Genomic DNA, 22,203 nt, shown 5'->3' with positions numbered 1-22,203 from the left:
GCAGCTTATGTCATGGCTACAGTCTGATCTCCATGTGATTAATTTCTTCCACTTGGTGGAGATTTTAGTATTTGCAAACAGCTCAAAGGATTTGGCTCGGAATATTATCTATAGCCCTTGAGGAGGAACTAAAGGTCCTTGACTTTGTTTAATGGCTAAACTACTATTACTTTGTCTTTTTTGACTGCTTGCCTTTGCTTCTGCATTTTCTCATTTATCTGATTAAATTTATTTTTTGGAATTAGATAGGAGGCTACTTTTTTTTTTTTTTTTTGGAAACAAAAGGCAGAGAGAGGACATGGGACTGGGTTTTGTCCCAGGAAAGGCCCCAGAGACTTGGATTTAATCTCCCTTTTTTTTTTTTTTTTAACATTCTTCAGTCTTGAGAAGGAACAGATGCAGAAGAAGAAGGGGAATGAAGTTTTTGGATAGAGAGGTTAATCATAAACTTGGCAGAGGAATACAGTTTTAGTTCCCATTTTTGTTTCAATTTTCCCCAAATCTTTGAGGGAGTAGGGCAACAATCGCTCCGGCTATTTTCTCCTGAAATGGGGTTTAGTACTGCCTTAATTTGCAGAATGGGCACTGATTTAGAAATAGTTTCTAGTCTTAAACTTAGTATCAATATTTTGTATTATGAAAGCACTGCTTCTTTCTTTGACTGCTTTGTCATAGCACCTGGACAAACATTTGAATATTAGTAGACATTTTACAATGAGGATAATGATCAAAATGCAACTTTGTAGTACTTTTTTTCCCCTCTTAATGATTAAAGCAGATGTAAAATATATGTTTAGCAAGCCATAAACAGGCATGAGATGTCTTTGGAGTCATCAATATTAAATATAATACCCTTATTATACCTAGGCTTACTAAAAGTCAAAAAGGTTGTATTACATCTGTTACAAACTTGTCAACAAATATTAACTTGATGTGATTGTATTGTCATAAGTAACATAATAAAAACAAACCTGACAAAATGGAAACATAGCCCATACTCCTGGATTGGAAGAATCAATATTGTTGAAATGGTCATACTGCCCAAGGCAATCTACAGATTCAATGAAATCCTTATCAAATTACCCAGGACATAGTTTGTAGAACTAGAACAAATCATAATAAAATTTATATGGAACCACAAAAGACCTAGAATTGCCAAAGCATTACTGAAGAAAAAGAAAGGGGCTGGAGGAATAACTCTCCCAGACTTCAGAGTATACTATAGAGCTACAGTCATCAAGACAGCATGGTATTGGTACAAAAACAGATATATGGACCAATGAAACAGAAATGAGAGCCCAGAAATGAACCTACAAACTTTTGGTCAACTAATCTTTGACCAAGGAGGCAAGAATACACAATGGAATAAAGACAGTCTCTTCAGCAAATGGTGTTGGGAAAACTGGACAGCAGCATGTAGATCAATGAAGCTAGAACACTCCCATACACCATACACAAAAGCAAACTCAAAATGGATCAAAGACTTAAACATAAGACAAGATACAATAAAACTCCGAGAAGAAAATATAGGCAAATCATTATCTCACATACATCTCAGAAATGTTCTCCTAGGGCAGTCTACCACCACAATAGAAATAAAGGCAAGAATAAACAAATAGGACCTAATTAAACTTACAAGCTTCTGCACAGCAAAGGAAACCATAAGCAAAACAAAACGACAGCCTACAGAATGGGAGAAAATTTTTGCAAAAGATGAAACTGACAAAGGCTTGATCTCCAGAATATATAAGCAGCTCATATGACTCAATAAGAAAAAAGCAAACAACCCAATCCAAAAATGGGCAGAAGACCTAAGCAAGCAATTCTCCAAGGAAGACATACAAATGATCAAAAGGCACATGAAAAACTGCTCAATATCACTAATTATCAGAGAAATGCAAATCAAAACTACAATGAGGTATCACCTCACACCAATCAGAATGGCCATCACTCAAAAGTCCACAAATGACAAATGCTGAAGAGGCTGTGGAGAAAAGGGACCCCTCCTACACTGCTGGTGGGAATGCAGTTTGGTGCAGCCACTGTGGAAAACAGTATGGAGATTCCTCAAAAGACTAGGAATAGACTTACCATGTGACCCAGTAATGCCACTCCTGGGCATATATCCAGAAGGAACCCTACTTCAAAAAGACACCTGCACCCCAATGTTCATAGCAACACTATTTACAATAGCCAAAACATGGAAACAGCCTAAATGTCCATCAACAGATGACTGGATAAAGAAGTGGTGGTATATTTATACAATGGAATACTACTCAGACATAAAAAGTGACAACATAACGCCATTTGCAGCAACATGGATGTCCCTGGACAATGTCATTCTAAGTGAAGTGAGCCAGAGAGAGAAAGAAAAATACCATATGATATCGCCCATATGTGGAATCTAAAACACACACACACACACACACACACACAAACACACAAAGCATAAATACAAAACAGAAATAGACACATAGACATAGAACACAAACTTGTGGTTGCCAAGGGGGATGGGGTGGGAAGGGACAGACTGGGATTTTGAAATTTGTAGATATTGACAGGCATATGTAGAATAGATAAACAAGATTATACTGTATAGCACAGGGAAATATATACAAGATCTTGTGGTAGCTCACAGTGAAAAAAAATGCGACTATGAATATATGTATGTTCATGTATAACTAAAAAGTTGTGCTCTACACTGAAAATTGACACAACATTGTAAAATGACTATAGCTCAATAAGAAATGTTAAAAAAGAATAAAACCTTTTGCACAGCAAAGAAAACCATCATCAAAACAAAAACACAATCTATGGAATGGGTGAAAATACTTTCAAATGATGCAATCAACAAGGGGTTAATATCCAAAATATACAAAGAGCTCATACAACTCAATATCAAAAAATAAATCAATTTAAAATTGGGCAGAAGACTTGAATAGACATTTTTATTGAAAGAAGACACATCAATGACTAACAGGCAGATGAAAAGATGCTCAATATTTTTAATTAGTAGAGAAATGCAAATCAAAACAGCAATGAGATATCACCTCACAACTGCCAGACTGCATATCATCAGGAAGTCCACAGAGAACCAATGTTGAAGAAGATGTGGAGAAAAAGGAATCCTTGTACACTGTTGATGGAAATGTAAATTGGTGCAACCACTAGGGAAACTCGTACGGTGGCTCCTAAAAAAAAAAAAAAAAAAACCTAAAACTAAAACTACCATATGATCCAGCAATTCCACTCCTGGGTATATATGCAGAAAAATAATGAAAACACTAATTTGAAAAAAATACATGCACCCCAATGTTCATAGCAGCTCTATTTACAATGGCCAAAACATGAAAGCAACCCAAGTGCCCATCAACAGATGACTGGATTAAGAAGATGTAGTATGTACCATACCTATATATCTATACGTCTATATCTATGTAATGGAATGTACCTCAGCCATTAAAAAGCACGAAATACTGCCATTTGCAGCAACATGGAAGGACCTAAAGATTATCATGCTTAGTGAAATGTCAGACAGAAAAAGACAGACACTGCAAGATATCACTTACATGTGCAATCTAAAAGATAATAGAAATGAATGCATATGCAAAACAGAAACAGACCACAGATACAGAAAACAAACTTGCGGTTACCAAAGAGGAGAGGAAAGGGGGAAGGGACAAATTGTGGGTAAGGATTAACAGATACAAGCCAATATGTATAAAATTGATAAGCAACAAGATATACTGTACTGCAAAGGAAATTATAGCCATTATTTTGTAATAATCTATAACGGAGTATAATCTGCAAAAACACTGGATCACAATGCTGTACAACCAAAACTAACATAATGTTGCAACTACTATGGTTCAATAAAAAATAAAGAACTTATGCAACCAGTCAATAATAGCATGGGAGCACATAGCGCCAAATACAGAAGAGAAAAAGGGAATCCAAATTGACACCTGCGACTGCGTGCCTTCCCGCATCAAGGGGATCCATGAAGTGATTCAGATCAGCTACAAAGTGCCATTTTGTTGATGCTGCAAGTCACAGGAAGGCAATGGACTGCGGTTGGGGTTTCTGCTTCAGATTCACGACTCACCTTTTTCTTAGAAGGGTGAAGAATCCCACCCTCTTGACTTCACATTCAATTATAATAGGACACTGGGGGTTCTGAGACGTCGCTCTAATGTGCAAACAGCCTTCCTACCCATGCTCTCTGGGATATAGCCTCCCAATCAAGGGTATCCAAGGGAGGCCTGCTCTTACTAAAGGCTTTAGGCTGGAGCACGTCACCTTTCAATGACCCAAACAAAGATGACTGCTGCATTCACATTTTCAGTCAGGGAAACCAAGTAATATCTGGTATGTGAAGTGGGAGTGAGAGAGGGAAGAGGATTATCACAAAGGATACATTTCTTTTTTGGTTTTGTTTTAAATCAAAGTTTCCTGGAGACAGCCCAGGCATCCTTCTGTCGTGTCTTGGGCGATACTCTTTGGCTCCTATTGGGCTATTGAAGTTGCCCTTAAGTAAGTACACCTAAATCCTGGAGCAGCTGGGAAACAGCAGAATATTCCTGCTCTCAGTTAAATATGTTCACCTCCAGATATGTGCCTCTGTACCCTTCAATTCCACACCCAGCCAGCAATCACCAGGTCAACTCCACCTAATGGATCCTGTCAGATACCTTTGTGAGCAGGGAAAATCCTAGATTCCTTAGCCTGGCCCTTCATGTCCTCCATCCCCCCAAAGTGAAGCCTCCACGGCAAGGCTGACCAATTCACTGTTTCCCGATGCATATACCTCACACAACAGGGAGCGGCCTATGAACCCAACATGCATATACAGAAAAAATTTCCCCACATCATGTCCATGCCTGTTGTTCGGCACGAAAAGGCATCCAGGATGCTTCTGAGTCATTTCCTAATCATAGTAGGTTTAGTCTCGCTTCAGGTCTTCCCCCATTCTCTCTTGGCGCTGTGTGTCAGTATAAATTCTTATGTTTAACGATTTGTGGTGCACCCTGCTAGTCTCTGAAGAAGTCAGCTGGTGTAGTGGGACATGCACTGGGCTAGGAGTCTGGAGGAAAAACTTCTAGATGTATGCTGACATGACTTTATCAAACAAGGTCCTACTGTATAGCACAGGGAAGTATATTCAATACCTTGTAATGGTCTATAATGAGAAAGAATATGAAAAGGAATACACATACATATGTGTGTGTGTATATATACATATATGTATATGTATGTGTGTGTGTGTATATGTAATATTATATATGTATATATAATGTATATATGTCACTATGCTGTACACCAGAAATTAACACAACATTGTAAATTGACTATACTTGAATTAAGAAAAAAATTAAATTAAAAAAAAAAATCTGAGCTCTGTTTGTGGTGATTGCTGAATATAATTTTAAATTTAAGCGTCCAAGTAGTGGTTCCTTTAGCCTGGAAATAACCCTGCCACCATCTGGGTCACCCGTGTTTTCTCTCACATCCTGTGCTAATTCCACCAGAGCACTCACTCCATTGTGTAGTCACTGCTAGTTTTGTCTCACTCTCCACTAGGCTGTGGGCTTCTTGAGAGAAGGGACCATCTTCTTCACCATGATGCAGCTCCTAGTGCCTTGCAGAGTGTCTGGCACAAGTGAGCACCCAAATATTTTGCTGAATGAGGAATCTGTACTGTTTCTACTCCAATTGACTGAGGACATTTAGCCATGGTGAATGATTAAATACTCACTCTCCAAATACCTTATGCTAGCCTATAATGCGGTATAAAATGCCTCAACATTTAAATGAGAAAAGTATTTTGATCTTGCTATTTATAATCCAATTACATTAATCTGTAAAATGAGGTTTTAAAGACCCTTGTTGGTTTCAAATTTATTGATCGCTCACTTCCCCCAGCCCCCCACACCCAACTCATGCCTCCCATCCACCAACCTCACTGTATGTTCAAATGAAAACCAGGATAGGGATGACATTCCCAGTAAGAGCTTCTCTGTTTGTTGCAAAAATGGGGCTGAGGTGGGCTAAACTACACTTGCTCAGCCCTCCAGGAATCCTCCACAGGCCCCCTGGATGAACTCAACCAGGAAGCACAGATGAAAACTGTGGACTAGCTGTTTCTATTCAGCTCCAGAGATACGCACAACGAAAACTGTACCTGCTTCCATGCTCACTTTTTTGTTTTCTTTCAGATTTTCCCCCAGCTTTATTGAGGTATAACTGACACATAACATTGTGTAAGTTTAAAATATACAATGTGATAAGTTTATACAGGTATACATTGTGAAATGTTTCCCCCAATAAGGTTAATTAACACACCCTTCACCTCACATAATTATCATTTTGTTTGTTGTTGTCATGGTGAGAACATTAATGCTCTACTTTCATAGCAACTATCAAGTACACAATACAGTACTGTTAACTATAGTCACCATGCTGTACATTAGGTCCCTGGAACTCATTCATCTGACAACTGAAAGTTTGTACCCCTTGACCAGTATCTCCCCACTTCCCCCACCCCCCAGCCCTTCATGCCCATTTTCTTTTAACCACTTAAATCGTATTATATTGAATCCATTAAAAGAAAAAAAATACAGAGGAGGCAAATTCTGTTTCCAGAGAGCCACATTTTTCACTTGTCATGGTGTTTTGCTCAGCTTTTTGTGTTTTGCCTCATAGAGTACTTACTACCTAAGCAGGAAGTGTGGGTAGTTGGGCCCACCCTCCAGATTTATTGCTCAAATGGCAGGGCAGGGGAAGAGGATGAAAGAGAAAGTGTTGGGGATATGTCTTTCTTTTCCAAGTATTCTTATCCTTTAGAATACCCTGAGAAGTTCAACCTGTAAGTCCAGAATTAGTTTTAAATTCGTGACTTGGAAAGAGAACAATAGGCATGATCTTTGCTAAAACTGGTTCTAAGAAGGATTGAAAGGACTGTGTCAATACAATTACGTGCTGACAGGCTTTAAAAAAAATCAGACAACAGTGATAACAGATAAAAGTAACATGAAATGTTTTATTGAGAAAATGACCACTTCAGGTGAGTAATATCACACAGCAACCAATGTCAGATAATCTTCAACATCAGATAATCTTAGTTTTTGTATTAAAAATAAAAACTAATTTTTAAAAGCACTCCAACTAATTCACCTGGGGATGCAGTATAATAGCTGTGGTCCTAGTCAGATCTTTAAAAAGAATACTCAGAGGTACAGGCGTGTGTGTGTGTGTACCAAAACTACCAAGGCAGATTGTATGAGGGAGTTTAGAAACGTATAGATCTTGTGATTTATCCTCAAGCCTTGGGGAAGGGGCATGTATTTTTCTCAGGGCACAACTCTAACAGTGTGGATGTTTGGACTGTGATGCACCAAAGGGCATCTTCTCTTCAAGGGGACATCACCTGCAGCCCAAGCCAGGGAGCCCCTGGGGAGGGAGCCGAGCTGTTAGTCGGCCTGGGCGGCAGAGGGGGCATCCATGAGCAGAGGATCCTCCTCCGCAGTGGCACTGCTCTTCTTGGCCACAGCAATGGCAGCAGGTGTTTCAGTAGGGCTCTTCCGTATCTTGCCCTCTCCTCCCTCGGGGTCCTGGTCCTGGGTTCCAGGAGCCTGCTGCGGGAGGTGGCGCGGGTTACTGGGGCGGCGGGATCCGTAGCTTGGAGGGGGCCCCTGCTTTGGATCTCCAGCGACGCGTCCGCTCTCCTTGTTTTCCTCCTCCAGCTCCACAGAGATGCTTGGTGAGGGTCTTGGAGCAAGCGTGGTGCCTCGGCCCCTAGGGCGACTCTGCAGGTAGCTGAGGCGCGGCCCCCGCCGTGGCTCGGGCCCTGCGGTCTGGGCGGCCCCCGGCAGCTGGGCGGCCCGTGGACCGTTGGTAGTAGCCTGGATCGATGGGCGGCGGATCACCGCCGGGGCCCTGCGGAAGGGCGGGAAGCGCCGCAGCCGTGGGTCTTGGGAGTGGCCAGGCGGGCGGCGCCTCAGGCCCTGGGCTGCGGTGGAGCCTTCGCCGCTGCCCTCGCCTTCGTCAACGTCGTCCTCAGCACCCTTGGGACCGCGTGGTGGCTGCTCGCGGCGGTGGATATAGAAGCCCCGGCGGAAGCGGGGGCGGTTGGCAGCATAGCGGCTGCCCTCCACTGGTGCGCCGGCTGGCCCGGTCACGTTAGCGGCCTCGGTGCCCCGCTCGCCCTGCACCACGTCGAACTCGACCGTCTCGCCGTCGCCCACGCTGCGTTGGTACTTGTGAGGGTTGTTTCGGGTGATGGCCGTCTGGTGAACGAACACATCTTCCTGGGTGTCGTGCCTGCTGATGAAACCGTACCCATTCTTCACGTTAAACCACTTGACGGAGCCTCGCACTCTCTTAGCGATGACCTGCTTGGGCACCTTTCCCTTGGCGCCTGCCGCGGGGGTCTTGGGGATCCCATCGCTGCTGAGGTTGCCTGCGACTAGGGCCCGGGGAGGATCTCCGCCTCCCAAGGACGCCAGGTGTTTCTGCGCGGCTTGAGGGGAGATGGAAGCTGCCACCTCCGTGCAGGTGGCCTCTCCGGCCTCACTCATGAGGCCGTCAGTCCTTGCTCTCCTTTCTCAGAGAATCTGAGGGAAAGTTGGTCCTCTGAGGTTGGAAGGTGGGCGAGGGGGCTTGGGCTGGAGGTAGGAGCCTCTCTCGGGGAGGGTCGTGGGTCAGGGCCAAGGACTCTGTGGCTTCGCTCTGACAGTCTTGGAGAGGCCTGTGGCGTCTCCTGGGGCAACGCGACGCGGACCAGACAATGGCTACCGCGGTGACGTCTCAATGGGGCCCTAGAGGGGGCTCGAGATGGGGGCGGGGCATATGTGCTCTGCCCCGTGCTCCTGCCATCACGTCACAGAGCCTCGTGGCTCTGGTGGAGCAGGGGCACAGGACGCTCTAGCGAGGGGTCTTGAAGACCCTCTTGCTTGCTTGAGTGGTTGTGAAGAGAGGACCCTCCTTCCACCCCCCTGCCTTGGTTGAGGAGATTGGCAGCCTTCTAAGGGCACTCTCCCAATATTCACTCACAAAACTGTGGTCCTCTTCCAAACCCTGGTGTCCCCTCTCTGTGGGTTAGCCATTTTGTGTAAGCAGGCAAAATGACAACGGCGTGAAATTAAGACCCAATGGAAGAAGCCTGATGTGGGGCTGGTTGGTTGGTTGGTTGGTTGGTTGGTTGGTTTGTTGTGTTTTTATTTTCCTGCAGGGGAACAAAGGAAGGCTGCCAGGGCTAGCATGCTAGGCCTGAGAGATGCTAAACTAGCGCAGGTTTATCCAGACTAGTATCAAGATTGTGTTGACCTAAGACAAATAGACTGTCAGTCTATCCTACAGGTTTTGGACTTGCCATTGTACCCAGGATTTATTTTAAGATGTACCCAGCATTTGTTGTACTCAGGTATGGTAAGATGTCAGAAAAGGAGCTTACTGCCTTTGAAAGAAAACTTTATTACTCACAATTCCTCAGAGGATGGGAGGCATGACACACCACACAGGGGCACATGGGGTCACCTGCAGGGAGAAGAGAGAGGAACTTGGGTAAAGTCTTTTGCTATGTTGGCAGGAACTAGCTAGGTGGAGATGCCCCCTATTGGGAAAGAAGCAAAACATATGTGTTGAGGCTAGTGGATGGAGTGTTTGTAATAAGATTTCCACATACTTGCAAAAACACTGGGATGGTGGGGGTGAAAACAACCTTGGGTCACTAGCATGGCCCCATGACCTCAAGATGCCAAAACAATAATTACATAATATCAAAAAATATTTATTACATCTTCATATGGTGGGGGCCAATTCTGTAAAATCTCTCTCTCTCTCTCTCCTCCCTCTCTCTCTCTCACTACCTTTATTTCTATCTCTCTCTATATTCTATTGTTTCTGTTCTCAAGAAAACAATGACAAATGAAAGACGGAGGGAGGGAGGAAAGGAAGGAAGGGAGGGAAGGAAGGGAGGAAATGAAGGAAAGGAGGAAAGGGAGGGAGGGAGGGATGGGGCCTAGATTTTTAGATAAACAGGAAGGCACATCTGGAGAAATGTGATTCCAGCATGAATCCATCTATGTATAGTAGGTACAAATTACTTTATTTTACATTATGGACTCTCTCTATATAGTGCTTACTCAATTCCACTTTTTATTTGATAAGGATGATCAAAGAATGGTTCATAAATTTAACCCACTACTTTGCCAAATTCTTAAATATAGCAAATAAGGGCAATGCAGGCTTACTCTGTTTGCTTTATAGTAGGGAAGAAATACTCCAAGGAACTTTTGAAGCACACACCAAAGTTTGCAGCTGTTTATGCAGCAATGGTATGCTAAAGCTGTCTCAAATCAACTGGTGGTAATCAGTTATTAAAGTTTTAGGAAATTTTGTGAGCCAGTTGGGAAGCATACCATTAGTAAATATCAGATTATATAAACAAAATAAGTAAATGAATTCATTAATACATTATATTAAAGCCAAAGTTAGTAAACACTCAAAACACATTCTTTCCTAATTATTTTACTACATTTTACTATTAATCTGTTTTTTTGAGCTTATTTTCATCTACTGTATCTGTATGGTGAAAAAACTATAAATGGCGTTCTACTGCACATCTCTTCCAAAACTCCATATTCAGTGACACCATGTTGGGAGCTTGAAATCAGCCATGGTGGGAGAAATGGGAACAGAGAAATTGGTAAGTGCATGCTGCAAATTTGTCCCCCTCCCACAGAGCTGGTTTTTAAACAGCACACCATGCATGTATGTATGGATGTATGGGCAAATGCTGTATTTGTGTATCTATACGTTTATATATGTATGTAGGAATGTCTTTTACTTGTGAGGGGGCAGAGTGTTTAACTGAAGTCACAGAAAGAGAACTAGCTCAAGAGATGAGAAAAGGAAGGTGGAGTAATTCAAAGAACTGTCCTGTGGGAGTAAAGTAACAACCAAGGTTTAAGTCTTAGTTGTTTGACCTGAGGCAGGTCGCTTCACTATTCTCGATGTAAACTGAGGGCCTCACAGTTGATGATCATAGTACTCTATCCATTTCTAAAACTGTATGAATCCCTGGTCTATAAAATAACCCTATAGTTACCATTAACTCTATAATATATATGCATGTATTTATCTTTCATGATGCTTACGTGCATTTTCTTAAATGTTTCACACATACAAGAAGGAAGTATATGTGTGTGTGTGTGTGTGTGTGTGTAGTAATTTGTATGTTGATCAGGCAGAATGCATGGTCGCTGCCCCTCAGTGAGTTTTAGAATCTTGTGAGTAACTTGGAAGCACCCTGTGCAGCCTTACTTCATTGCCCTTTCCTTTCACATACACTCCTCCAAGGTATATTTTGATATGATGAATTTCCTGCCCCTGCTCCTTTGTGATCCCTGCCTCCATCCTCTCCTTACTCCCTCTGGTCCCCAGGCAACCACTGACCTGCTCTCTGTCATATATATATATATGTATATTCAGTTGCATTCTCTGGAATTTTACATAAATTTAATTATAGTGTATATACGCATTTTAGTCTGGCTTCTTGCACTCAGCATGTTGCGATTCATTGATGTTGTAATGCATATCAATGGTTCATTACTTTTTATTGCTCTGAGTATTCCATTATGTGGAAATACCACAGTGTGTTTATCCATTCACATGTTGATGGACTTTACCACTGTTTTATTATTATGTGTATTATTTGGCTATTGAAAATAAAGCTGCTCTGAAGATTCATATACAAGTATTTGTTTGTACACATGATTTCCTTTCTCTTTGGTAAATTCCTAGGACTAGAATGCCTGGATCATATGGTAGGTGTATATGTAATATTTTAAGAAACTGCCTGCTATGGTCTAAATGTCTGTGTTCCCCCCAAATTTATATGTTAAAACTCTGATTCCCAATGTGATGGTATTAGGAGGTAGGGCTTTTGGGAGGTGAGTAGGCCATGACAATGGAGCCCTCGTGAATAACATTAATGCCTTTGTGAAAGAAGCTCCAGAGAGACAGCTCAGCGCTTCTAACCATGTGAAAACACAGTAAGACATCACCTGGTACAAACCAAGAAGAAAGCCCTCACCAGAACGTGACCATGCTGGCTCCTTGATCTTGGACTTTCCAGCCTCCAGAAATACATCTCTGTTGTCTATAAGCCACCTAGTCTGTGGTGTTTTGTTATGGCAGCCTGAACGGACTAAGACATATTGCCAAATATTTTTCCAATGTTGTTGTACCATTTTACATTTCCATCAGCAGTGTATTCAAATTCTAGTTCCTCCACATCTTTGCCAGCACTTGATAAAATCAGTGTTTTAAACTTTAGCCACTGTAGGGGGGAGAGTATAGCTCAGTGGGAGAGTGCGTGCTTAGCATGCGTGAGGTCCTGGGTTCAATCCCCAGTACCTCCATTAAAAAAATAAAGTAAAATAAATTCTATAAACTTCAGCCATTTTAATAGGTATGTCGTGGAATACTGTGTGTGTGCATGATTTTTAATTTTTTTATTTTTTTCAAATTATCACCCTATAAACTTTGATTTTTCCCTCTTGGCATAAAGCTCTATGAATTGTATCAAATGTATAGATTAGTGTAACCATTACTGCAATCAGGATATGGCACTGTTCCATCACACCACTACCTTGGCCCCAAGTCCCAGCGACCACAGACCTATTCTCCATCAGTGTAATTTTGTCATTTTGAGAGTGATATATAAGTGAAATCATGCAGTACCTTGTGATCCATCCAAGTTGTCACATGCATTAGTAGTTCATTCAATCTAATTGTATGGATGTACCATGGTGTATTTTATCCATTCACCTATTGTAAGGCATTTGGGTTGTTTCCAGGTTTTTGTTTTTGGGTTTTTTTTTTTTTTTGGTGAAATATGCATAGACCTGCCATAACATCTGCATACAGGATTTTTCAGTGAACATAAGTTTTCTATTTTCTAGGTTACACAGGACTTGGACTGCTGAATAACATGGTAAGTATAGGTTTAAATTTGGAAGAAACTGCAAAACCATGTGACAGGTTGATCCAGATTTTAGCATTCATAGCAGCAATGCCTGAGAGATCCAGTAGCTCCACATCATCTCCAGCACTTGGTAATGTGTGTGTGTGTGTGTGTGTTTGTGTGTATTTTAGTCATTTGATTAGATGCGTGTTGGTACTTCCTATTAGATTTGTGTCATCCTTATGTCATCTTGGTTGAAATCTCAATATCTATTGCTCACTCTACAACTAGTTTTTTTTTTCTCTTAACTTATTGTTGAGTTTGGGGAGTTTTTATACATCCTGCATATAAATCCTATTTCAGATATTTTATTTGCAAATATTTTCTTCTAGGCTGTAGTTTATTCTCTCTTTCTTTAGTAGTGTTCTCCAGAGAACAAAAGTTTTTAATCTTGGAATTGTCCAATATATCAATTATTTTACTTATGGATCATGATTTTGATGCCACATCTAAGAAGCCTTTGCCTAACCCTAATTCATGAAGATATTCCCCTATGCTTTATTCTAAAAGTTTTAGAGCTCTACAGTTTACACTTAGACCTTTCACCCACTTTGAGTTAGCTTTCACATAAGATTTCAGGCTTATGTGGAGGTTCACTCTTTTGCAAAGGATTGGACATTTCTAGTGTATAGAAATAAGTTTGATTTTTTGTGTGTGTGTTGACCCTGTATCCTGTCACCTTGTTAAACTCTCTTATTGGTTTTAGAGGGCTTTTTGTTGTTGTTATTGTTATTGTTGTTGGTTTTGTTTTTGGTTTTTGTTTTCTGTAGATTCTTTCTTTGGGTTTTTCTGTGTAGACTGTGAGTAAAATCCCTTTTACTTATTCCTTCCCAAACTGTATGCATTTTTAATTTTTTGCCTTGCCTTATTTCACTGGCTCATACTTTCGGCACCATGTTGAATAGGACTGTCAGGAGATAAGTTCTTTAACTTGCCCCCGATCTCAGAAGAAAGGCATCCAGTAATTCAACATTAAGTATGATGTTAGCTGTAAGTTTTTTTGTAAATGTGTTTTGTTTGAGGAAGTACCCTTCTGTTCCTACTCTTAGGAGAGTTTTAATTATGAAATTATGTTGCACTTTGCCAAAAGCTTTTTCTGCATCTATTGTCATTGACCATGTGGTTCTTCTTCTTTAATCTGTTTATATGGCGGATTACACTTGTTAAATTCCAAATATAGAACCAGCTTTGCATCCTGTTGATACACTTCTTTTGGTCATGCTGTATTATCCTTTTTAATATGCTGTGGAATATAATCTGCTAATAATTCCTTGACAATTATTTCCATCTATGTTCTTTAGGAATATTGGACTTCAGATCACTGTTTTGGTAATGTCTTTATCTGGTTGTAGTATCAGAGTAATTTCAGTCTCATAAAGTAAGTTTTAGAGTTTTGATGTAGTCCTTCCTCTTCAATTCCTTACACAGGTGTGTACTCAATGGGTATTATTTCCTCTGTAACTGGAAGGATTTTCAAATGAAACCACGAGTCCCTGGAGATTTCCTTTTAAATATGTTTTTGACTAAGAATTTGATTCATTTAATAGTTACATGAACATTCACTGTTATGTATTTGATCTTGTGGGCATTTTAGTAGCTTTTGTTCTTTAAGGAAATAGTCTGTCTTCACCTAAACCATCTAGTTTTCATTGTAGAGCCATTTTGTAGTATTCGTCTTAATGTTTCCAAGCTTATAGTGATAACTCCTTATTCAGTCCTATATTGATATTGGTATCTTCACACCTTTTATGTCAGGCCTGAAATAAAAGAGATTTATCAATTTATTAATCTTTTTCAAGCCACGGTCAAGTGTTTTGATTTATTGATTTTTCTGTTTTTCTGTCTCAGTTGCATTGCTTTTGGCTTTTATCTTATTTCCTTTCCACAGCTTGATTTGACTTTACTTTGTTCCTCTTTTCTCCTTTGAGAGTGAATCTTAGATTACTAATTGGAGTCTTTCTTTCTTTTCTAACGTAAGCATTTAAACCTAAAAATTTCTCCATAACTGCTGCCTTAGCTGCATCCCACACATTTTGGTATGTTGTATTCTTGTCATTGTTCAGTTAAAAAACTGAAACTTCTTATTTCAACTGAGACCTCCTTATTGACCTAAGGACCATTTAGACGTGTGCTGCTTAATTCCCAGTGTTGGGATATTTTTCTGCTATTAATTTCCAGCTTAATTTCATCATAGTCTGAGAACACATTTTATTTGATATCCATTCTGTTACATCTGGTAAGGCTTGTTTCACAATCCAAGGTGTTTGGCTATTTTGGTGAATGTTCCATATTGTCTCAAATATAAGTTTTATTCTCCTTTCTGTGGAAGAAGTATTCTGTAAGTGTCAACATGTTACATTTGATTGATGGCCTTGCTTAGTTCTACCTCATTGCTGATTGTCTGTCTATTTGTTTTATCTACTACTGAGAGAGAACTCTTTAAATCTCCAACTATAATTATGGATTTTACTATTTCTCCTTGCAGCTGAATCCGTGTGTGTGTGTGTGTGTGTGTGTGTGTGTGTGTGTGTGTGTGTGTTTTGTATGTTGAGGCTCTGTCAGATGCAGAATTGCTGAGGATTTTTAATGTCTTCTTGATGAATTGACCCCTTTATCATTATGACAAAATCTCCTTTAAACATGTTGCTATTCTTACTTCTGAGGCCTGTTTTGTCTGAGATAAGTATAGCCGCTCCAGGTTTCTTTTGATTATCATTAGCATGAAATATATATATTTATCTCAATGCATTTGGGTCTTCATTTTTGAATTATGTTTCTTTTTGCCAGCACATTGTTCAGTCTTGCTCTTTTATCTAATCCCATGATATCTGCTTTTAATTTGGAGTAAGATTTTGGCTATTTACAGGGGTCTGCAAGCAATGGTCACCTATACACTTTAATAAGCAAAGTTTATTTTGGAACACAGACATGCTCATTTGTTTATGTTTTGACTATTGCTGCTTTTGAGTCCAATGACAGATTTGATCAGTTGCACAGAGAACACAGGCCTTCAAATCTAGAATATTTACTATGTGGCCCTTTGTGGGAAAAGTTTGCTAGGCCTTGACTTGGGCCATTTAAATTTAATGTGATTATTGATATAGTTGTTTTTCATGCTCTTTGTTTTCTATCTTTCCTTTCTTACCTTTTTCCCTCTTTTTTTTTTTTTGACCTTCATTTGGATGAATTGGATTTTTTTTATGATTCAAAGTTATCTCTCTTGCTGGCTTACTGGCTAAAACTATTCATTTTGCTGTTTTAGTGGTTGCTATAGGATTTATACTGCAGTCTTATTTTATCATGGTCTTTCTTCAGGTGGCACCGTACCACTCCAAAACTGCTGTTAGAAGTTTATAATAGTGAGTTTCCATTTCTCCCCCCTCATATGTTCTTTATGCTATGTTGTCATATATACTATTACACGTTTTATAAACCCTACAGCATATTGTTATTGTTTTCGTTTAAAAAGTCAATCATGTTTTATTTCTACTTTGGCAAAATATGCATACCATAAAATTTACCATTTTAATCATTTTAAGTGAGTGGTCCAGTGACATTAAGTACACTAACATTGTTGCACACCCACCACTACTACCCATCTCCAGAAATTTCCATGTTCCCATACTGAAACTCTGTGCCCATTAAACAATAACTCCCTATTCTCTCCTATCTCCAGACCCTGGTAACCACCATACTACTTTCTGTCTCTGTGTATTTGACCATTCTATGCACTTCACATAAGTGAAGTATATGCACTATTTGTCCTTTTGTATCTGGCTTATTTCAATTAGCATAATGTCTTCAAGTTTCATCCATGTTTCAGCCTGCACCAGAATTGCATTCCTTTGTAAGGCTGAATAAGATTCCATTACATATACATACGACATTTTTTATCGTGGTATCAACACTTAACATGAGATCTACCGTCATAAAAAATTTTTAAGTGCACAATACAGTATTGTTAACTATAAGCACAATGATGTACAGCAGATATCTAGAACTTATTAATCTTGTATACCTAATTTTTTACCCATTGGACACCAATTTCCCATTTCTCTTTCCCTCCACCCTCTGGTAACCACCGTTCTCTGTTCCTATGAGTTAGACTACTTTAGGTACCTCATGTAAGTGGAATCATTCAGTATTTGTCCTTCTGTGATCAGCTTACTTCACTCAGCATAATGTCCTTCAGGTACATCCATGTTGACACGTATGACAGGATTTCCTCCTGTTTTTAAGGCTGAATTATATTCCACTGTGTGCATATACCAAATTTCCTCTATATATTCATCCTTTGATGAAATTCAGGTGTTTCCATATCTTGGATATTGTCAATAATGCTGCAAGGAACACAAGAGTGCAGATATGTCTTTGGTATCCTGATTTCAGCTCTTTTGGATATATATTCAGAAGTGGGACTGCAGGATCACATAGTAGTTCTATGTTTATTTATTTATTTTGTTTTGAGAAACCTACATTTTCATTTTCCATAGCAGCTTTGTCATTTTACATTCCCACCAGCAGTGCACAGGATATGAATTACTCCACAAATTTGCCGGCACTCATTATATTTTTTTTTTAGTACACAAGACCACCATACTTACAGGAGTAAGCTGATATCTCATTAAGTTTTTTTAGGTCCTTTTGCCCATTCTTTAACTGGGTTATTTTGTTATTGAGTTATAGGGGTTCTTGATATATTTTAGGTATTAACCCCCTTTCAGATACATGGTTTGCAAATATTTTCTGTCGTTCCAAGGTTAACTTTTTCTCTCTGTGGATTGTTTCCTTTGCCAAGCAGAAGACATTTCAGTTTGATGTAGTTTCACTTGCCTATTTTTCCTTTTTTTTTTTTTTTCCTCTTGTGCTTTTGGTGTTATAGCCAAGAAATCATTTACTAGACCAATGACATGAAGATTTTTCCCTACATTTTCTTCTGGTAGATTTACAGTTTCAGGTCTTATATGCTAAAGCTTTTAATCCATTTTGAGTAGACTTTTGGGTAAAATAAAGCTGCAATTTTATTCTCATGCATGTAGATATTCACTTCCCTCAACAGCATTTGTTGGAGAGATTCTCCTTTCCCCATTGTGTAGTATTGGCATCCTTGTTGAAAAATCAATTGACAATGTATTTCTGGGTTTATTTGGGGGATTTCTATTGCATTTCATTGGTCTATAGGTCTGTTTTTGTGCCAGTACCATGCTGTTTTAATTGTTTGCTTTGTAATGTATTTTGAAATCAAGAAGTATGTTGTTACACTTTCTCAAGATTGTTTTGAATATTTGGAGTATTTTGTAGTTCCATATGAATGTTAGGGTTGTTTTCTATTTCTATGAGCAATGCCATTGGGATTTGGATAGAGATTCATTGAATCTGCAGATCACTTTGGGCAGTGCAGTCATTTTAACTTTAATTTTTCCAATCCACGAACATGATATATATTTCCATATTTTTGCATCTTAATATAATTTTTTTTTTGTTCTGATGGTTCTCCCCAGGCTCTTAATTGTGCAATCTTGTGCCAAGACTGTTTTGTTACTGAGAAATAAAGTTTCTCCTGCTAAGAGTTAGATTGGGTCTAGATTTGAGGATAGAAGTGAGCCTCCAGATATGGGATACACAGCCCTTGATACAGGATTTGAAGGAGATTTGTGTATTAATCATGGAGTCAAAGGGACAATTTCAATAGCCCCTTCTCCTGGAATTCTCATTTGATTATAGAGAATTCACTTTTCATGAGCCTAAAGAATCACTAATGAGTAAAAATTAGCAAAAGATTGGAAAAAGATGAGCAGGTTCTTAATTGTATCCTTTATTTGGAAAATACCCTCAGTTTCAACCTGCTCTGAATCAGTATGCAAAACTTCAAAAGGAACAAAACCACTAGCAGCTCTTTTCGGTGTACCATGCAACTGATTCACAGATCCTGGTCCACATCAATCTTCACACCTTACACTTGCTCCATACAGTTGGCTTTAAATAGATGAATGATCAACAAATGCCTACTAGCTCAATATTTAGACAAGTAAACCTCAAATAACTACCTCTAAGCCTGCCAGTGTTTATAGTAAGTAAAGCAGCAACTTGGGTTCTGCTAGTTTGTTTTTCCATTAAGAAGCACTTCAAGTCGATTGCAAAATGAAATGAAGTTTGTTTTCCTCTTATATCTAGCTTGGATACCAGCTGGAAGTTTGTTGGCTGTTAGTCAAATCTGATAGAATCATTGTCCTCTGGATTTTATCTGCTCCTCAAAAGAAGCCTAATCTTGCACAGGAATTGTTTGTTACTTAACATGTGTCCAAACCTCAACAGCACATGTCCTTTCCTTCGTGGCAAAGCACACTTCCTAATTTTTCTTTTCTGAATAAACTTAATAAGGAGGTGATTAAAATTCACTGTCACACTAGTGTCCCATTGCCATATTCACTGCATAGTCCTTTGGAGTGGTAAAAGTTACACAGACAAAATGCACTGAGCCAAGTTACAGAAAGGCAATATCTGCATGGGAGACACTGCATGGGAATTCTTTGGTCAGGAGGCAGCAGCAGAGCAAGGAAGCAGGGTCATTTTCTGAATGCATCATTTTATCTTTTTTGCTCATCCATCTACACTCACACAGAGCACTTGTTCACAAATACAACTTAACTGTTTGGGTAGAAACACAATAAAAGTAAAGGGTAAGAGAAGAATGGCAAGGATGAATGCCATCAACTTATGCTTTCAGTTAGTATTTCTTGAAAGGAAAAAAAAAAAACACTTAGGAGCTCGATTATCCTTCCCTAACTAAATGACAGTATTAAAACTTAGAAAAAATACTGAATGCTTGTAATTTGCAAAGCAGTGTCCTTGACTGTATGAGAGGCAGATAAAGAAGAAAATCAAGCCTGAAAGGAAAAGTTAGAATTTGATTGCATGTTTTCTTGTTCTCCAAGTGTTTCAATGTTATGTCATATACATGTCCTGTCACCTCAAAAAGTTTAGAAATTCAACTGTAGAGGTGATCTTGAATGAATTGCCAAATATTTGCTTACAAAGAATAGGAGAAACTGATTTAATGAGCACTGCAGAAGCTTTTAAAAATGCATCCCAAATGAATGATGCAAACAAATTTTTTCACTTGAGTTTCAAAATAGTATGAACAACAATACATATGTTTTAAACACCTTAAACGTACCCATCCAGTTTAGTGTGGGAAACTGCATATCACTGTAGTCTTAACTTGCATTTCCCTGACCACTAATAAGAATGCAGTTTTTATTTTTATTGGGCACTTAAAATATGTTGACAATGCCTCAATCCAAATTCCTCATCTTCTGATTCTCCATTAAAAGTAGAAGCTAGAGATCCTAAAGTAATTGTGCCATAAATATTTTTTGGGGGGGGGTTCAAAGAACCACCTTTAAAAACATAGGGTTGCGACACAAATTTAGTTATGCAGACAGTCCTATTACCTAAGATTACAGTTTGCTATAGAATTAGTAGTTTTAGCATCTAAAAATAAAGTATAGCTGTTAAATTATCCACACGTGCTTTGTAGCTTTGTATTAGACAGTGCAGTATCTAGAGTCTCCCATGAATACATGGTTAAAGGTCACTTGCCATATTATCAAAAATTAAACATATTAATGCAAATTTAAAAAATAAAATTCAAGAAAAGTGTTTCTTAAGGTGTGATCCAAGAATCAACCACATCAAATCAACTGGGGTGTTTCTTAAAGAAGCTGATTTTTCTTTCCCATCCCAGACCCACTAATAATCATTTTCTGGGAGATATCTTAGAATCTGCATTTTAACAATCTCTCTACATTATTTTTATGCAACTAAAGTTATAAAAATCATTTGATTTGAGGGACTGCATCAATGTGATAGTTTTGTTTTGTTTAAATCTAACCGAATTTGCATAATTGACACAAAAAGTAATCTAACATGAAAGTTATTCCTGGGAATAAATTCCAAAGTACTTTAGGAGTAAATGAAAATACTTTTTGCCACAAACACCAGTTTACATTAATAAGTATTAAAGTGTTTGTAGGCATTGATGGCTTTTCTTAGAGGATCAGCCAAATAGATATTAAAGTGTTTTATAAACGTACACTTAATGTTATTATAAAATAACTACACAAAACAATTGATCAGCCTTCTAATTTTAAATAATTAGCAAAAATATATGCTATTCACTAGGAGACCATAGTAAAAATTAAAGGGCATATTTTTTAAATAGCAAAAGACCAAGACTTAGATTTAGGTTTTGTGTTTAGCCATGTGTGGCATTAATTTTTTTTTTTAAAGTAGTGTAAAGTGTTTTTTTTTTTATTTTTATAAAATCAATACATGTAGAGTATTTTAATCAAGTATTTATTTTTAAAAAAAGATATAAATAACTTCATCTTATTCTACTCCACCTCTGGCCTACTTACCAGAAACGGTCACTTTACATTCTTCTTGCTACTTATTTTGGTAGTCCTCTTTATTTCTTAATAATGTCTTCATTCTGCCATTTCTTGCTTTATCCAGTGTAGGCCTTACCTAGTGACTTCCTGACTATCCTCCAAATACAAACTCTGGTTTCAGCTAATTCAATTTTACTTTCTTGAACAGCCTCTCCTTCTCCCCCGATCCAGCAATTTCTAGAATTCTCTTTTTCTTTATTCCCCTCCTTGATTTGATGTGCATATGCAGATAGTTTGTATTAATCCAAAGACTCACTTATCCAGTAAATAATGCTGCTTTCTTGGAGACCTCTGTCTCAAAACCCCCAGTCTTATTTCTTCAATGAGGACTATACACTCTCTACTCTGGCTGCCCCACTGGTAACACAAGGATGTTGCCTTTTTTTGCTCTCCTGAGTTGAAGATGTTGTTTCTGGATCCCATTCTTTTTCTTTCTTTCTTTATTGCCTTGTTTTTCTAGGGCACATCCTTTATAACTTCACCAGAAAGCGTATGAGACGTAATCTCTGCATCTTTGTACTTGAGGATGTATAGATTGTAAAACTCAAACGATGTTACTGTTGAATCCAGTTCTTTTTCAAGTAGTCCAATGCCATTCTAATTCTTGTCCTTTTATACATGACCAGATTCTTCTTTCATGGAGTCTTTGGTTTAGTCTTTATTATCTTTCAGTATTTTATAATTTACTAGTGATGTGCTGTTGTTTGCATGGGGAATGCTTTC

At 38.8% G+C, this 22,203-nt stretch overlaps 1 protein-coding gene across 1 annotated transcript; it reads right to left on the bottom strand.

Annotated features, from left to right (window-relative positions):
* Positions 1-7,052: 7,052 nt before the first annotated feature.
* Positions 7,053-8,702, bottom strand: LOC141576401 (uncharacterized). The gene has a single exon (XM_074359519.1). The coding sequence runs from the start codon at positions 8,574-8,576 to the stop codon at positions 7,470-7,472; it is 1,107 nt and encodes a 368-aa protein (XP_074215620.1). The 5' UTR covers positions 8,577-8,702; the 3' UTR covers positions 7,053-7,469.
* Positions 8,703-22,203: the final 13,501 nt, after the last annotated feature.

Source organism: Camelus bactrianus, chromosome X (genome assembly GCF_048773025.1).
Source record: "Camelus bactrianus isolate YW-2024 breed Bactrian camel chromosome X, ASM4877302v1, whole genome shotgun sequence".
NCBI classification, from domain to species: Eukaryota; Metazoa; Chordata; class Mammalia; order Artiodactyla; family Camelidae; genus Camelus; species Camelus bactrianus.
The sequence above is the reverse complement of the archived record's forward strand: the minus strand, read 5'-3'. Positions and strand labels throughout refer to the sequence as shown.